Source organism: Rhinolophus hipposideros, assembly GCF_964194185.1.
Source record: "Rhinolophus hipposideros genome assembly, chromosome: 15".
NCBI classification, from domain to species: domain Eukaryota; kingdom Metazoa; phylum Chordata; class Mammalia; order Chiroptera; family Rhinolophidae; genus Rhinolophus; species Rhinolophus hipposideros.
Window position 1 is genome coordinate 49,452,747 of NC_138061.1, and position 15,668 is coordinate 49,468,414.

The following is a 15,668-nucleotide window of genomic DNA, read 5'->3' on the forward strand; positions in this document are numbered from 1 at the left end:
GCAGGGCTGAGCTATCATTGTGTGACATGGGCTTTGCTGGGTCCCTGGAGTTGGGGCTCTGCCCTGGAAAAGGGGGGAGGATTGGAGAGGAGAGAGACGGTGGTCAGGTGCAGCTGGCTTGGGAAGTGTACGATTCCCATAGTGCACTAGCTGGGCTTCCAATTAGGAAAACAATTCAAAAGCACCTGTCCCTCATTTACCTTAATGCAAGTATCCTAGGCACATTATAGTTCATTTCCCAGAAGATCTGGGGCTGGCTTCAGCGTTGGCGGACAAGATCCCTCCTGAAGGAGGGTGGGGAGGTGCACACATGCAGGTGAGGAGCACCTGTACGCCTCTCGCCCTCTTCTATAGACACGTCTCCTATACACACATTTGGGTGATGAAATTGACAGCTCTCTAGTATTCTTTCCCCAAAGTCTCAGCTGCCAATCGGATTGAATTAGATTTCACAAGGGTTTTTGCAATACATGGAATTCACCAGCAAATTACTCTTAAAGAGGGAAAAATCAATCATTTGGAGCAGAGATAAGCTGAAGGCAAGGCAGCCTGGGATTGATCCCGTCTGTGCAAGCGTGTGTGGAATCCAGCAGATAACCTGGGGGAGGGGGAGTCTGGCAGAGAGGGCAGAGGAGGGGGAGAGAAGGAAGGAAAGGGGAAACAGGAAGGGCAACAGAGGGGAAGGAGAGAGAATAAAAAGAGATGGAGGTAGATGGTAAAAGACAGGGGGAGAAAAGAAATGGAAAAGAGAAAGCTGAGAGGGGGGAAGAGGGGAAGAAAGAGCAAAGAGAAGAGGGACAGAAGAAGGAAAGAAAGAGGAGAGGGAAGAGAGAAGAGGAAATTAGGAAAACATGAAACAAGGAAAAGACAAGAAAGGAGTAAGAGAAGGCAACAGAGAGGAGTGGAGGAAGTGGAGAGGGAGCTTGAGCTGGAGGACTGGGGAGCAGTTTGAAAGAGCACAGCAGGTGTTAATGGGTTCTTACAGAATCACCTCAGTCCACGCTTCCCATTTTGTGGATCAGGAAACTGAGGCCCAGAGAAAACAAAGGGCTTACCGCAATCATACAGGGATAAATAGCAGATCCAGAGAAAATGGGGTCCAGACTCATGTCTATGCTGCTCAAAGGCCCAAACCACAGAGGAACTTGGGAAGGGGAGTGTGGGTGGACTGAGAGCCTGGCCCGAGGGCAGCTTTCTTCACCTTGATGCAGGCCTGAGAGGTGGCCCACTCCCAGGATGGAAAAACTGAGGCTCTGGAGGCCAGACAAGCCTGGAATGTGAAAGAGAAAGAGATAGCGGGGCTGAGCTTCCAACCAGGTGATGAGGGCTTTTCTGGGTCCCTGGAGATGGGATTCTATGGCTAAGAACAGAAGATGGGAGGAACAGAAGGAAATAGAAGGTAGTCCCTCACCTAGAAATTGCCAGGGAGGTGACAGCAGCAGTTCCCCTGGACTCTGAAACTTGGAAGGTCCCTGGGGGTTGAGGAAGGGTTAGCCGACTGAACACCACAGGGCTCCTTCCCACCCTCCCCTGGATTCTGATTTCACAGCGGGCAGCCTGGAGCAGTGGGCATGGGAGAGCTGCCCCAGGGAGGCAGGGCCCGAGAAACATGGTGTTACCCCTTAGGTGTGGGGGTCTGGAGGGAGAAGAAGCAAGCTTTGAGGTGAAGGGGTGAGGAGAGGCCGGCCTCCTGCCAAGGTTCACTTCAGCATGTCTGATTGCGGTTAATTAAGTGAAAGGATGGACAAAGGAGTGACAAAGAATCTTCAGTGGGCTTTGATTTTCTGCCACTCAATAGCATGGATTAGACCAACAGAGCACAGGGGAGGGTGGGGGAGACCTAGGGCCCCCTGCCTGGGATGTGGATCCCCTTCTCCTTGCACACATCACAGCGTTTGCCCTTCTCTACCTGCCCTCTCATTCCTGGCCAGCCCCTCCCTAGGCGTACCTCCTCCCCTACTCCCTCCCTTCTAGAACTACAATAACTCTCCTCTATTGAGCACTTGCTCCATCCCAGGCAGTTTATCAAGACTTTGCAGCTCACTCACAGTAGCCTATCAGATAGCCTTCATTCTTCCCATTTTGCAGATGAGGACATTGAGGTTCAAGGAGGTAGAATCATTTGTGCAAAATCACCCAGCTGAAAAGGCCAGTGCCCAAATTGGAGTCAGGTCCAACTTCAAAGGCTGTACTTCCAGCCACCACTGAAGCTTAGGGCTTCACACCTTGGCCTCACTGGTCATGGGGCTCTTCCTAGCAGGCCTGAGTTCTGCACATGACTTCTGTGAGGGTGGCACTGACCCTGGGGACACATCTCTGCACTCCAGGTCCCCAGCCCCATTCCCACCTTGGACTAAGGGTGTCCCACCAGCCCATAGAGCTCCCTGGGAGATCCTCTGCCTTCTCTGTCTTCATTCACAACACCGCATAATCCCACCACCCCCAATATAAAGACACAAAGGTGGCCTTGGTTCTGCTGCACATGACCCTGGTCTTTCCTCTTCTGTTGAAAGGAATTAAGGTCTCCTCCAAGGCACATCCGTAGTTCACAGGGTGGGGTGAGGGTCCCCTAGCATTTGGGCACAGAAGGCTCCTGCCTCGGGGAGCCTTAGGTAAGAACACATAACTCAGGTGTCATCCACCAAAACATGGTGGAGCAAAGAGACGACACTGCTTCCTAATCCTGTGGGTGTGCCTTATTCTCCCCACTTCACAGATGAAGCAACTGAGGTTCCAGGAGTGGAAGTGAGTCGCCCAAGGTCACACAGCTAGGAAGTCAAAGGGCCTATTCCCCGACCCTGAATCCAACTCTCCCCATTGCATCAAACCACTGAATTATCAACTAAGCGACTTGCCTGACCAAAAGTGGGGAGAGACGAGCATCTCCACAGGGTGAACTGGTGCCCCATCAGCAGGGAGGTCCTCGGGGTGGGGAGGACCAGGAAAGGGCCAAAGGGATGAAGGACGCATCTTCAGACCTCGTGTCCAGGGAAGGAGCCGAGGGCAGGAGGTGTGGGGGGTGGGCAGGCCTTCCTCTCTCTGGGGACCAGGTTGTGCAGAGGAAGGTGCTGGTGTCCAGAGCCGGCAGGTGATGACTGAGAGAAGCCATACTCGGAAGTTAGGCCCGTCTCGGAGAAAACCTAGGCCACCCCCATACAAGCCCACCACAGGGACCAACCTGAGCTTGCACCTGTAAGAGGAGGGAACGTGCCCTGTGTGGCGGTCCTTACTGTAATTCCACCCTGCGCCCTCCCAGGACTGGTGTGAGCGGTCAGTGAGCAGATGCTTGTAGAGGGCCAAGTGCATAATAAACTTTCAATAAAATAGTTGAAACACAACACTGGGTCATTCACAGAGCCACTGAAATGGTCACTGCAGAAAGACGAGGAACGTCCTTTCTGGGCAGGGCCAGCTATGACTGCTCTCAAGGCCAGCCCTCTAACTGCCAGCAGCAGGGGACAAGGTTTGGGGGAGATGAGGGGCTGCAGCCTCTTCTGGCAGCAGCTGATAACACAGGGGCTGGCAGGCGGCTCTCCATGGGGGACGGCAAGACTTCAGTCACCAGGAACAAAGCATGCTTGCTGCATGGGGTGGGGACCGAGGGAGGGAAGAGTGTCCTTTCCCCTCCCAATAAATAAATAAAGCCAAGCCTTCGCAGGCCCACAGGCAGCCGCTGGCTCCCCAACCGGGTGAGGGGAGGACTGGAGCTATCAGCCTTCTTATCGCCTCTCCCAGCTGGAAGAGAATTTAATCCACCAGGCTCCTCTCCATACACCCTGGGACTCCTTTTGATGTTCCTTTTTATCTCCCTTCCCAACAAAATTGCCCCTCGACAGCTCCGAGAGGCCTCCTGCCTCTCCTGCCTTCCTCCCTCCTTGCCCCACCAAGCAGCGCCCTGCAGGGCCTGGCGGAGTGAGGGTGGGAGAAGGCCCAGCCAGGAACCGGGAGTAGGACTGCAGCCTCCACCAGCCCCGGCTTCCCTAACCTTGGCCTGGCTTCCTGACCTTGGCAGAGGTGCTTTCCCTGTTCCTAGGCAGGGCCTAGTTCCTGCCACTTGGAGAGTGGGGGAGAGTCCACCAGTGCCTTCTCCTCGGCCTGCGTTTGGAGCCTGGTTGTGTAGGGGGAGGGGCATTCGAGAGCCCAGGGGAGCAGGGTGATCAAGGGCTGAGACCCCACAGGAGTCAGAACAGTGTGAGGTCGCCTCCTTCCATGGCAGCTGCGCGGCTTGAACACGTTTCCCTCTCTAGCCTCAGTTTCCTTCATAAATGGGGTGGCCTGATGCTAATGTCACTGGGCTGTTGTGAAGATTCTGGTTAAGATGTGTGAACACGGAGCGGAGCTCGATAAGTGGAAGCAGTTGTTACCTGAGGCTCCTGCACCAACTTAGCGAACTGGGTGAAGATCACACCCACCCATCCTAAGGGTCTGGTAGCCGCAAGCCTAGTCCCAGCAGGAATCAGCCCTCTGGGCAGGTTCCGAAAGCGGCAGGCTGAGCATTTGAGGACACTTAACCAAAAGGTGGCCCTGGGGCAGGGGGTCTCAGGACAGCCCTGTGAGGGGCCCTGACTACTCTAGTGTCAGGCCTGAGGGAACTTCCAGCCACTGGGGGCTGGTGGCGGGCAGATCAAGGAGAAGGGGGCAGACCTCATCCGTTGAGACCCAGAGACCTGGCCTGAAAGGGCCAGCAAGCCCCAGGGGCAGGAAACCCTGTGCCCCTTCCTGGCTAGGGACACATGCTAAATGTACCCTGAGCTCAGCACACCTTCCCGGCGTCTCCTCGGCCCCCCACTCTCTGCGTGGGCATTGTGGTCACAGCTACAGCCCCCATCCCCGTGAGGTGTTCATTCAGCTTTCTCTCTCCAGCTGCCCATCCACCATATCTCCCTGATTGTTTTTCTTCCCTGTTCTCAGACTTGTTCCTTCCCTGGCTGAGCACTGTCCTGGTGATTCTCAAACATTAGCATGCAGCAGAACAGGGGGAGAGCTTGCTAAAACCATGCTGGGCCCCACCCCTAGAGTTTCCGATTCAGGAGATCTGGGCCTGGCCCCCAAATCTGCATTACTAACAATTTCCTGGGTGACGCTGATGCCGCTGGTCCACATTTGGACCACCCTGGCTCTACCCTAGTACTTCTCATCTTCCGATGCACATTAGAATGAATAACCTGAAGGGCATTATGAAATCCCTGCAAATCTGATTTCCTTGGTCTGGGGTGCAGCCTCGGCCTTGGGCTATTGTAAAACTCCCCTGGTGATTTTGATGTGTGGCTGGGTGAACAACCGTCCTGCTTCTCCCTGATCTCTCTGCATCCCTGTGGGTCTGATGTCTTCCCAGCCTTGGCTGTGCAACCTGGTGCCCTAGGGAGAGTCAGAAAAGGTGCAGCTGCCTGGGCGCCACCCCCGGGAGGCTCTGCCACAGTGGCTCTCGGCATCTGTGTTTTTTTAGAGTCGCACTGGCAATGCTGATGTACAGCCAGGTGAGAAGGGCTGCGTTGCTGTGACCCACACACAGCTGCCACGTTCCCCTTCCTCTTTGACCCAAGTGTCCCTCTGCTCTGTCCAGAGCATGGAGTGGCTCTATGTTGCTCACGGAAACAATGACGAAGCCCTCAGGTGGTGCTAGTGGGAGGACTCCGGGCCCTGCAGAGCCTCCCACCGTCCCACCAGTCTCACCAGCTTTCCTACATGACCCTTTGCAAATCAGCTCACTTGTCTGCCTGGTCATTAATTATTTTTTCCTGGCTCCACGCCTTTACTTAGGCCCGTGGTTCTCAAACGGCAGTCTCAGACCAACCAGATAGTATCGGCATCACCTAGAACTTGTTAGAAATGCAAATTCACAGGCCCCAGCCTAAACTCACTGAATCAGGTATTCTTGGGGGAAGGCTGCAATCCTGTTTAACAAAGGCTCCAGGTGATTCTCATACATGCCAAGGACAGAAAATGTGCTTAAAGCCACTTCCTCCAGCTGGCATCCCTTCTCCACAAGTCCATTTCCTCTCCTGTCTTCCTGAAGCCAGTTCCAAAGTCCGCTTCTCAGGGCAACCTCCGCCGCTTGGGCTCGCCCGCGGGCATCCTCTCAGATTCAGCCCTGCAGTGCTCGGCCTTACCATCTGTTTGCTCTGGGAACTCATATTGCACGGGAACTACAGTTGGGGGATCCCCATAGCAGGCCCTCCTCCACTTCCTTTGGCCTGGAATGCACCCCAGCCTGGGACCTTATCCTCGCTCTGTCACCAGCCACCTGTGCGGCCTTGGGCGACTCATTCAACCTCTCTGAACTCCATTTCCTGTGGGGGGGATTTCCAAGCTCCAGCATTCTTTTATCTCCACCCTATGGGAAGAGGTGTGGGAAGAGGGTGCACAGAGTAATGGGTGACCAAAAGCTGCTGAAGCCCTATCACGTCCTGAGCACCTGCTCTGGCGTGGGTTTACGCTGCCCAAGGCATGGTCTGTGGCCTCACGGGGCTCCTGACACTCCCCAGTAACCACAGAGCATTATTCTGCGATTACTCTGAACAGTGCCTGGCAAACAATGGTGCCCAGTAATTGTGTGCCGTGTGGTTATTGTCTTAATGCCATCATCTATTTGTATAGTTCTGCAACAATCTCCAAGACATACCGTTTCCCCGAAAATAAGACCTAGCCGGACAATCAGTTCTAAGGCATCTTTTGGAGCAAAAATTAATATAAGATCCGGTCTTACATTACATTATATTATATTTTATTATATAATATTATATTATATTATAGACCCAGTCTTATAGTAAAATAAGACCAGGTCTTATATTAATTTTCACTCCAAAAGACACATTAGAACTGATTGTCTGGCTACGTCTTACTTTGGGGGAAACACGATAGCTTTAAGTGAAAACTCCAACCCAGAGCAGTGTGCATAGCGTGCTGCTGTTTGTGCCAAAGAGGAAAGGCATAAATACGAGAGGCTCTTACATGGGTGGTTTCCTCTGGGAAGGTCCTCGAGAGGCAGGGACAATGGGCAGATGGTTGTGCGCCCTTTACACTTTTGAATTATGTGAATGTTTTCTAGGTCTATGTTTATCATGTCTTTGATATTTTCTATTAGGAAAATTAAAACATGACAATGCTTGAGGTCATTTCTTGCAGGGGTTTTGTTCAGGCTCCTGGGAATAGGACACAGGGACGTGGCCCTTCGTCTCTCAGCCTCCCCCATGCCCCTACCCATCCCTTCTGGGTGAGGACCAAGTGAGTGCAGGGAGACAGGAGCCCCGAACCCACCTCCCCCTTTATGCCCTTGGACCTCTTCCTCTGTGTGTCTCCCCCTTCTCTGGGTATGGGGCCTGCACAGACCTCCCCAGCACCTGTGTGCAGACACATACCCCCTCCCTGGCACCCCCAGGGGCTGTGGCCCATCGAAGACATAAGGGGCTGTTCCCCTGAACCAACGTGTGCCCCTGGGGTCCATCTTGGCCCTTCTTCCTTACCCTGACCTTGGATCTCACCATCTTTTCTCTTTGGTTCCTTCCTCCTCTCCATACCTCTCCGGCTCCTTCTCTGTCTCCATATCCTTTGACTGACCGACTCCCACTGGTAGAACTTGGTAAGTGAGCCTCGGAAGGGCTGGGACAGCAGAGAGGGGGCTTCACAGGGGGTGTTGCTTCACCTGCCTGGGCACAGCTCAGCCTGCCCCTATCCTCTCGGGCCTCTGGGTCTGGTGGTGGAAGGGCCTGGGTCCAGGGGAGGGAGAGGTGTTGGTGTCACCTGCTCAGAGCTGTCACACTCCGTCAGCTTTGGCTATTAGTGCCCCTTCGGGCATTTAATTGATCCCCTCCATCTGACGGATGGATTCCACGCCAGGGAGAACTGGAAACTGCACAGCCTAACAGGCCAGAGGAGCGTCGCCTACACTCTCTGTGGGAGCCGCTCTGTGCTGGGGGCTCTGGACACCCATCTGCTTGCCTGGACACCAAAGTTGGCAGGAGAGGCTCCCATTCAAACCTGCTGAATGAGTGACAAGGCATGGGCCTGCTTCTAGGCTCTAAGAAAAGGCTCAATATAGGAAGTGCCCTTGTTTTGCTATTCGTAGTTGTAAATGGAAAAAACTCAAGAGACCGATGGGTAAATGTTAGCATGCATTCATTCCACAAATGTATTTGAGAGCCTGTGAGATCGCTTCAGGGGCGTAAGAATCTTGTGACATCTCAGGCTTTGCTGAACTCCTGGGCATCATTCCCAGGCTTCCGGATTACTTGGCTGCCCCCCTCTCAGCAGGAACAGGTTCCAGAAGGGAGACCCTCAATATCCCTGGGCAACCCGAGAAGAGAGGCATACTTTTCTTGCCAGCCCCCAGTTCCACAGAAACATGAGCACAGATGGGCTGCGCTGGGCACTGGGCCAGGGGTGGGTAATGCAGGACAGCAGAAGAACACCGAGAGCCCAGGTCAGTGACCTGCTGGGCATCTGCGATGGGGCTCAGGAGAGGCTCTTGACTGGGTGGTTACAAACCATAGGCCACCTGTCTATGTGGGAGGGGCTTATTTGGGAGTAATCTCCCCTTTTTGTGCAGGAGATTGAAGAGGTTGAATCACTTTCCAAGCAGGCCAGCCTCTGGCCTTGTCTCCCACCTTCATCGGGAGCTCCCCCTAATCTAGGGACTTGGCTAGCATGGAGACGTCACACACTTTGTGTGGGGACAAGCGGGCAGCATCTGAGGGCTCTGTGAGGATGATCAGAAAGAAACACCTGGCCTACAGTGAGCTCCCCTCCACCCCACACACACACCTGAAACTATGGACAGAGCCTGTAAAGGGTGGCAGCTCTGGCTGGCATGAATCCAGTGTCCCCCAGCTACCATGGGCTGGCCACGGTGCGGGAGACACGGGGCTTCACTTTGTCACCCTGCCAGTGGAATTATTCCCATTCTCCATGTAAGCAAGATGCTTTCTCCCTGGTTGACTCGTTCCAAAGGGAGAATGGAGAAGAATGTCCTGCTCTGTCCCTTGTGCCCTCTGTTGTCCAGGCCTACTGTAGACACTGAGTTCTTCTCTCCACTCCCTTCTGATCTCTCCTCTCTGCCAGCTGGGTCTTACTTCCCACCTGGGGTCACTGGGACAGAGTAAGGGAACAAGAGATGGGAAACAAACCAAACCACCTACAAGGGGCGTCGTGGGCATCCAATGGGATGACAGAGGCAAAAAGACTGGAGGAGATTCCCAGAGGGCCTGGACGTGGGCAGGAGGGTGGCCAGGGAGCTGCGCCAGCATCACCCAGCAGAGGCCGGGGCCACTGGGGGCGGGGGCCGGGCCAGCCCTGCGGAGGCCCCTGCACCTCATCTCCCTGCAACACCAAAGCAGCCCTGCGCCACCAGATCACCCTGGGCCTTGGCCTCCTGCACCCCTTCTGACTGCTTTCTCCTCCATGCTTGACCCAGGGCCTGAACAGCATGTTTGAGGTGTACCTGGTGGGGAACAACTCCCACCACTTCATCATCTCCCCCACCTCCGTCCAAGGGAAAGCGGACATTCGCATCCGGGTGGCCATCCCGCTGGACTACGAGACCGTGGACCGCTACGACTTTGACGTAAGGCCCCATTCACTGTCTCCTTGGCTGGGTTGGGGGTGTTTCGGCAGGGATGACTAGTCCTATTAAATCCCCTCTGTCACCTCTCCCCACTCTTTCCTGTGGGTCTGACTCAGAGAAGCCCACTGAGCCATGGCAGGGGCTGGGCTGGAGGACAAGGGAATGTCCCGGAATTGAGTGAAATTTTAGCAGGCACCGTCACAGCCTCAGAAACCCATCAGGGCTTCTCCTGCCCTTCCCTTGTCAACCCAACACCAGCAGCCCTCCCTCCCTCCCAGCAGAATCAGTGGCCACCCTACCCCTAGGAGCAATGATGGAGGGACTCGCAGTAGCAGACACCTGGGATGGGCAGTGATTTGGACAGGTGCTCTGGGTTGAGACCAGCACAGGCCACAGAGGGACTTACGGGGACAGGGGTTCCGGGAGCATGTGGGAACTCACCCAGACTTTGCTCTGCACACCCAGCTCTTTGCCAACGAGAGTGTGCCTGACCACGTGGGCTATGCCAAGGTGAAGATCACCCTCATCAATGAGAATGACAACCGGCCCATCTTCAGCCAGCCTCTGTACAACGTCAGCCTGTACGAGAATGTCACTGTGGGGACCTCTGTGCTGACAGTCCTGGTGAGTCCCCACCTTTCTGCAGCACCACTGAGCTCTGGGGCTCAGCATGGGGAGGCAGCCAGACGGACTTTGCTCAAGGAATCTGGGCAGGCAGGAAAGGGGGTGTTCCCCACCCCCCAGAGGCAGTGGTGTTGGTATACGAAAGCATCTGGACTCCTATCGATGGGGCTCCCTTGGCCAGGGCAGCAACGTGGAAAAGGGGCCAACCTGAGGGAAGATGAGGTTAGACCAAGGACACTTCGGTTTTCTGCCTTGTCCATGGGAGGGAGCGCACGTAGGAGGCCAGGAGCCCTGCAAGTGTTCTCTGATGGGGACAGGAGACAGCAATCTCTGAGGAGGGGGGCCTCCCTGTCTTAGCACCGGTACCAGGGCAGAAGGGGCTAGTGATGGGCACTCGGCATCTCCAGCTGTCCTAGGCTTGGACATTGACAAGGGACCCCTCCGAGTGTCCATTTGTATCAGTCAGTATTCTTGGTTGCAAGGGAAAGAAACTCGTGTTTCACGCAAAAAAAAAAAAAAGGATTGGCTCATGTAACTCAGAAGTATAAGTGATTTCAGGCATGATTGCATCTAGGCACTCAACTGAGCAGGAATTTGACTTCAGCACTGGGCTCTGCATTTTTTTACATTGGCAGAGAGGGTCACCACCCCTCCTAGCTTACTTCTTACCAATTTATCAATCCTAGTGGGGGAAAAAATTCTTTTTCAGTAGTTCTAGCAAAAGCTCCAGAGCTGATTCTCATTGACCCCGTTTGTTGGGCCATCCTGGAGCCAGTCATCCTGATTCTGACATTCCAGAGATTAGTCCTACGCCCCATAGTGGAGCCAGTGGTTGGGCTAAGCCCCATCCAAATTATATGGGCTGCAAATGGGAAGGGGGCTGTTTCCAAGGGGGTTCCGTTATAAGAAGAAAGAGGGTTGGTTGCCGACCAGATCAAAGTGATGGATGTGTGTTACACAAGCTCGGGACCTGCCCATAGTAGGTGCTCAAATAAACGTTATGGAGTTTAACTCACTGCTGCCCCTCCCTGCCCACTCTGAGGGTCCCAGAGTCCTCGCTTCTGAATTGTGCTCCATTCTCACGTCAAGCAGACACATTACCTACTGATCCCAGGCCCTTGTTCCAAAGTGTGTTTACTCTGCAGACAGATGGTATGAAATTGTATTGAGCCCCCAGGCCTTTCCCATCTGACAGTTGTAAATTTTTCAAACAGATGTGTAGCTAGGCAGGTCACATCAGACGTAAACATTAGCTTCGGCTGCTTTCTTCCCGCTTCTTTCCCAGCCTGTGGCTCTGCCGGCTTTCACAAGGTGCTCCCTGCAATCAGTCACCTGGTGTGTGAGGCCCCGTGGACCCTCCTGCAGCCCCTAGAGGCTGGGCCTTCTGCATCCAAAGAAAGTGTCTTCAGCCCCCCCTCTCCCAGCCACCTTTGAATGACAGGGTGAAGGACACCCAAGCAGCCTGTGCCTCAGGGATCTCAGAGGGGGAGGAGGCCCCACCCCCACAGGCCCGGGACCACATGACAAAGAGTTTGGGTGTCAGGTCCAGGCTTGGTGGGGGTCCAGGGTGTCCTTCCTGGCATTCATGCTGGGGATGGAGGGTGTCACTTTGCCGTCCCAAGTTCCCGTGGCCCTCGGGAAGGACTGAGAGAGCCTGTGGAGCAGGAGTGGGGTGTGTGGGAAGGCATACCTCCTGGCTGGTGGCCAGTTGCTGATGCCAGGCATGATGTGTCAGGCTCGGTCCTGTCTGGGTAGACACTGGAAAGTCGGTCCTCACACGGGTTTCTTCAAGCGCTGGAGCAGTTCCTTGGCCTGTGTGGACGCGCGCCCGGTGCCCAGGACGCCTTCTCCACTCCTCTCCCAGGCCCCCTTGGGATGCTTAGCAGATACGTTCAGCCTCCTCTGGCTGCCTGAGGATCTCTGTCCAGGGTGGCTCATCTGGCCAGACTTCAGATCCTAAGTCTGTCTGTTTAAGCTTTGCCCACCTCCTTGTCAACCCCCCAGCTCCAGGGTTTGTGAAATTGTGCAGACACAAGGGTGCTGTTTCACCCAATGACCAACTCGGGCAGAAGGTTATGCTCCTGAAGTTACTCAGGACCTAAAGTGCAACTGCGTGGGTCCTGGTCTCCCTGCCTCTGCTGTGTGCTGGTCTAGTCATGTCACCTCTAAAAGCCTTTATTTCCTCATCTGCAAAATGGGCATGAGCAATACCCCCCGCCTTCAAGGCTGCTGTCAAGATATATGAACAACGGGTGTGACCTGCATGCATCATCCTGTCCCCATCTCCCCAAGGTGCTTCCAGAGCTCCTAGCAGGTAGTGAGTTTCGTGGCCACACCCCTCACCCCCACCCCCCTGCCCTGCCCTCCCCACCCTGCTGTTCTCTACTTAGACCTAGGTCAGCCCCATCTCTTCACCCCCTTTGCAGCAGGAGGGGCTGAAGTTATAGCTGCCTGTTCAGGGACTGTGAAATTCCTTCTCCCTGACCTTTCCTGGGATGTTATTAAAATGTTTCATGGTCAGTTGTGTCAGAAAAAAATTATGAAGAAAGTGAAAATGTTTTAATTTGCACTGGAGGATGGGGCAGAATCTGCTGTGAGGGGCCTCCCCAGCCCCCACCCTGGCATGGCCCCGTGTCTGTGACTCATCGCCTGTTCTGGGGGAAGGCAGCAGTTGCACAGTGGGGTAGGGAACTGGAATCGGAAGGGGCTGTCACCTCCCGCCTGGGTGTCCAGCTGGGGTGGAAGGGCTGGACCTTCTCACCTCCCTGCTCCCTGGTTTGGAGGCCCTTACAGCCCCCAGTGACAACACAATGAGTTTCCACTGGTGGAGAGAAAAGAGTGGGGGTCTGTCGTTCAAAGGCTTGACCTTGAGCGCCGACTGCTTGGATGACTGGGGCAGAAACTGCGTCCCTTCGCGGCGCCTCGTCTGTAAAATGAACAAGATGGATTAAAACGTGTCTGCGGTTCATTCTAGACCTAGTGCTCGGGGCAGTCACGCCCCGAGGCAGTGGGGTAGCTGAGAGGACCCCTGAGGACCTGCTACTGCTGCCATAATAATCATTTCAACAGCTGTCATTACTGAGGCCTGGCTGTAAGCCATGCGTTCGACATGTATTATCCTCATTGTACAGGTGGGGAAACTGAGGTGTAAGGAGGTTAAGTAACTTGCTCAGGGCCCCAGGGCTGAACTGGATTTCACGAAAAGACTGCCTCAGCCCAAGCCACAGACTCTAACCACTAGGCTGCCCGTCCGGAAGGCTCTGCATTGGACCCTTGAGCTTGACTTTTCAGGACTGTTCAGAGCTGAGGGTAAAGAGAGGACCTACAAAGGGCTCCCTGCAGGATGCTGGTGGACAGGCAACAGGGCCGCTGCAGGCAGTGTGGCCCCGGGTGGCGTCTGGACCCTCAAGAACCTCTGGCACCATCAGGTGAATTCCCAGCTCTCTGGGTCCCAAACCACTCGGCTCAGAGCTAGGTGAGCAACTTTTCATTGAGGGGAAGACCGGGTTGGGAGATGTGAGCACTGCCCAGGGAAGCAGGAATCTTAAGGCAGCACAGAGTTGGCTTCCTTAGGAACGGCTTCCTGGTTGGAGGGGAAATGCAAGACGAATGTCAGTGGGAGCTGGTCCTCTGAGGGTGTCACACCTGGGGAGAGATGTGCAGGGACGCGTGCACCCACATATGTGTGGGGGGGGGACGTGTGAGGCGTTTGTGGGGGCTGTGTGCACACACGCACCAGGCATGCTATTATGCCTGGGTGCGTACCTATGCAGGCAACTTCATGCACTCGGGTGTGTGTATATAACACACACATTTGTGTGCGTGCGGGTTCCTACATGATGTGGGTGGCCCCCCATCCTCTAGGTTGTGTGGTTTGTTCCCCTCTCATAGCCCCAGGCTGCTCTGATTCTCACCTTCCAATCCTGCCTTCTGACCTGACAACAGCAGTCAGGTGGGAAGACCATGGGGTATCTTCCTGGGATTCTGCTGGGCTTGGGGCAGCCTCACAGCCTGACCAATTGGTACCTGGGGTCTAGCAGGGTTTTTGTAGGTGCTGTGGGACAGTAGAAGAGCAATTGAACCACTCATTTATTCAACAATTTATTTGAGTACCTAACATGTGTCAGGCATGTGGCCCTGAAGACACAACGGTGATGTGAGTCTTGCCCTCATGAAGTTTACAGTCTTCCTGAGAAAGCCTGATGTTCATACTAAAAAAATGAATCTTTGAGTATTATTACTTGCTACGATGGAGAGATCAGGGAGCTATGAGCACCTATAACAGGGCACCTGACCTTGACTGGAGTCAGAGAAGGCTTCCCTGAGGAAGTGGCAATTACCTAGGCATTAACAGGGGAGCAAAGGAAGGGCAGCACATTGGAGAAACAGGGACTAGCATGTGCAAAGGCCCTGTGGCTGGAATGCAGTGAGGAGGATGTGCTGTGCAGGGAAGTAGAGTCCTGCTGCTTTGAAGCAGATGGGGCTCAATTGTCTCTCTTCTTCCTGAATTGCCACCTACCCCAAACATAACCACTGGGTTGCTATTCAGATAGTGGAGAAGTCCTGTGTCAAACCGTCCACATTCTCTCACCTATTCCATCCTGGTAGCCCATGGCAGGCATTTAGGAAACAACTGGCAGAGGTTGTACCTGGGATGTGCAAGGAGCCAGCCTGGCCTTCTGCAGTATAGAGCTCATGTCCCCAGATTTATTCTGTGTCCTCAGGGCACCGAGACAGGGATGCTGAGGAGAGAGGTTACTCCTGGGGCAGTCTTACTGCACCCCAAGGCTTTCTCTCCCTGCTCCAGGCAGGTAGGACACAGCAGGAATGGGCAGATGATTGGACTGTCAGATGAGACAGGATTATTCTCCAGGCAGAGAAATCAAAGGAAGAAGGAGAGGCACATAAGAGCCCTGACTGGGCAGGTATGGGGCCCCCAGACCACCAGCTCGTGGTTTGCTCAGCTCAGAGGTAGAGGACCCACCATCTGCCTCAGACAGACAGAGTGAATGGCCTTGTGGGAGCCGAAAGGCACAGCGCCTCCCTCCCCTTCCTGCCCCTCTTCCCAGCCTGTCCTTGGGAGGCTGGGTTTGTCTTGGTCAGGGCCATCCCTCTGGGACTTGTTTTTCTTCCCATGAAGAGGGAAAAGTAGTACCTGGCCAGCCCACGTGGCTAGATTGTTGGGAGACTCCATTGTGGTGCCGTGTATGTAGATAATTAAGGGCTGACAGACTGAAGGAGTGGTTTTTATTATCATGAGCCTTAAAGGGCCCTGATCTGGCTGCCCTCGACACGGTCAGCCTGTGTCCAAGCCCAGCTCTGCCAAGCGGGGCCCTTGACAGGCCACCGAGCCTGTTTCCTCCTCTGCGACCTGACAGGATCCTATCTGGGAGGGTTGTTGTGAGAAGTGAGTGGAACAGTTCATGAAGGCACACAGCACTAAGCCTGGCCAGGAACTCACTCAGAAAATGTCAGAAAGTTATGC

General features: G+C 54.5%; 1 protein-coding gene across 1 annotated transcript in view; it reads left to right on the top strand.

Moving 5' to 3' along the window:
* Positions 1–15,668, top strand: part of CDH23 (cadherin related 23) — a 389,598-nt gene that overhangs the window by 224,194 nt on the left and 149,736 nt on the right. Inside the window, exons 12-13 of the mRNA XM_081074073.1 lie at positions 9,410–9,559; positions 10,025–10,183. Coding sequence (XP_080930199.1) covers positions 9,410–9,559; positions 10,025–10,183 — 309 coding nt within the window. The remainder of the gene's footprint in view (positions 1–9,409; positions 9,560–10,024; positions 10,184–15,668) is intronic.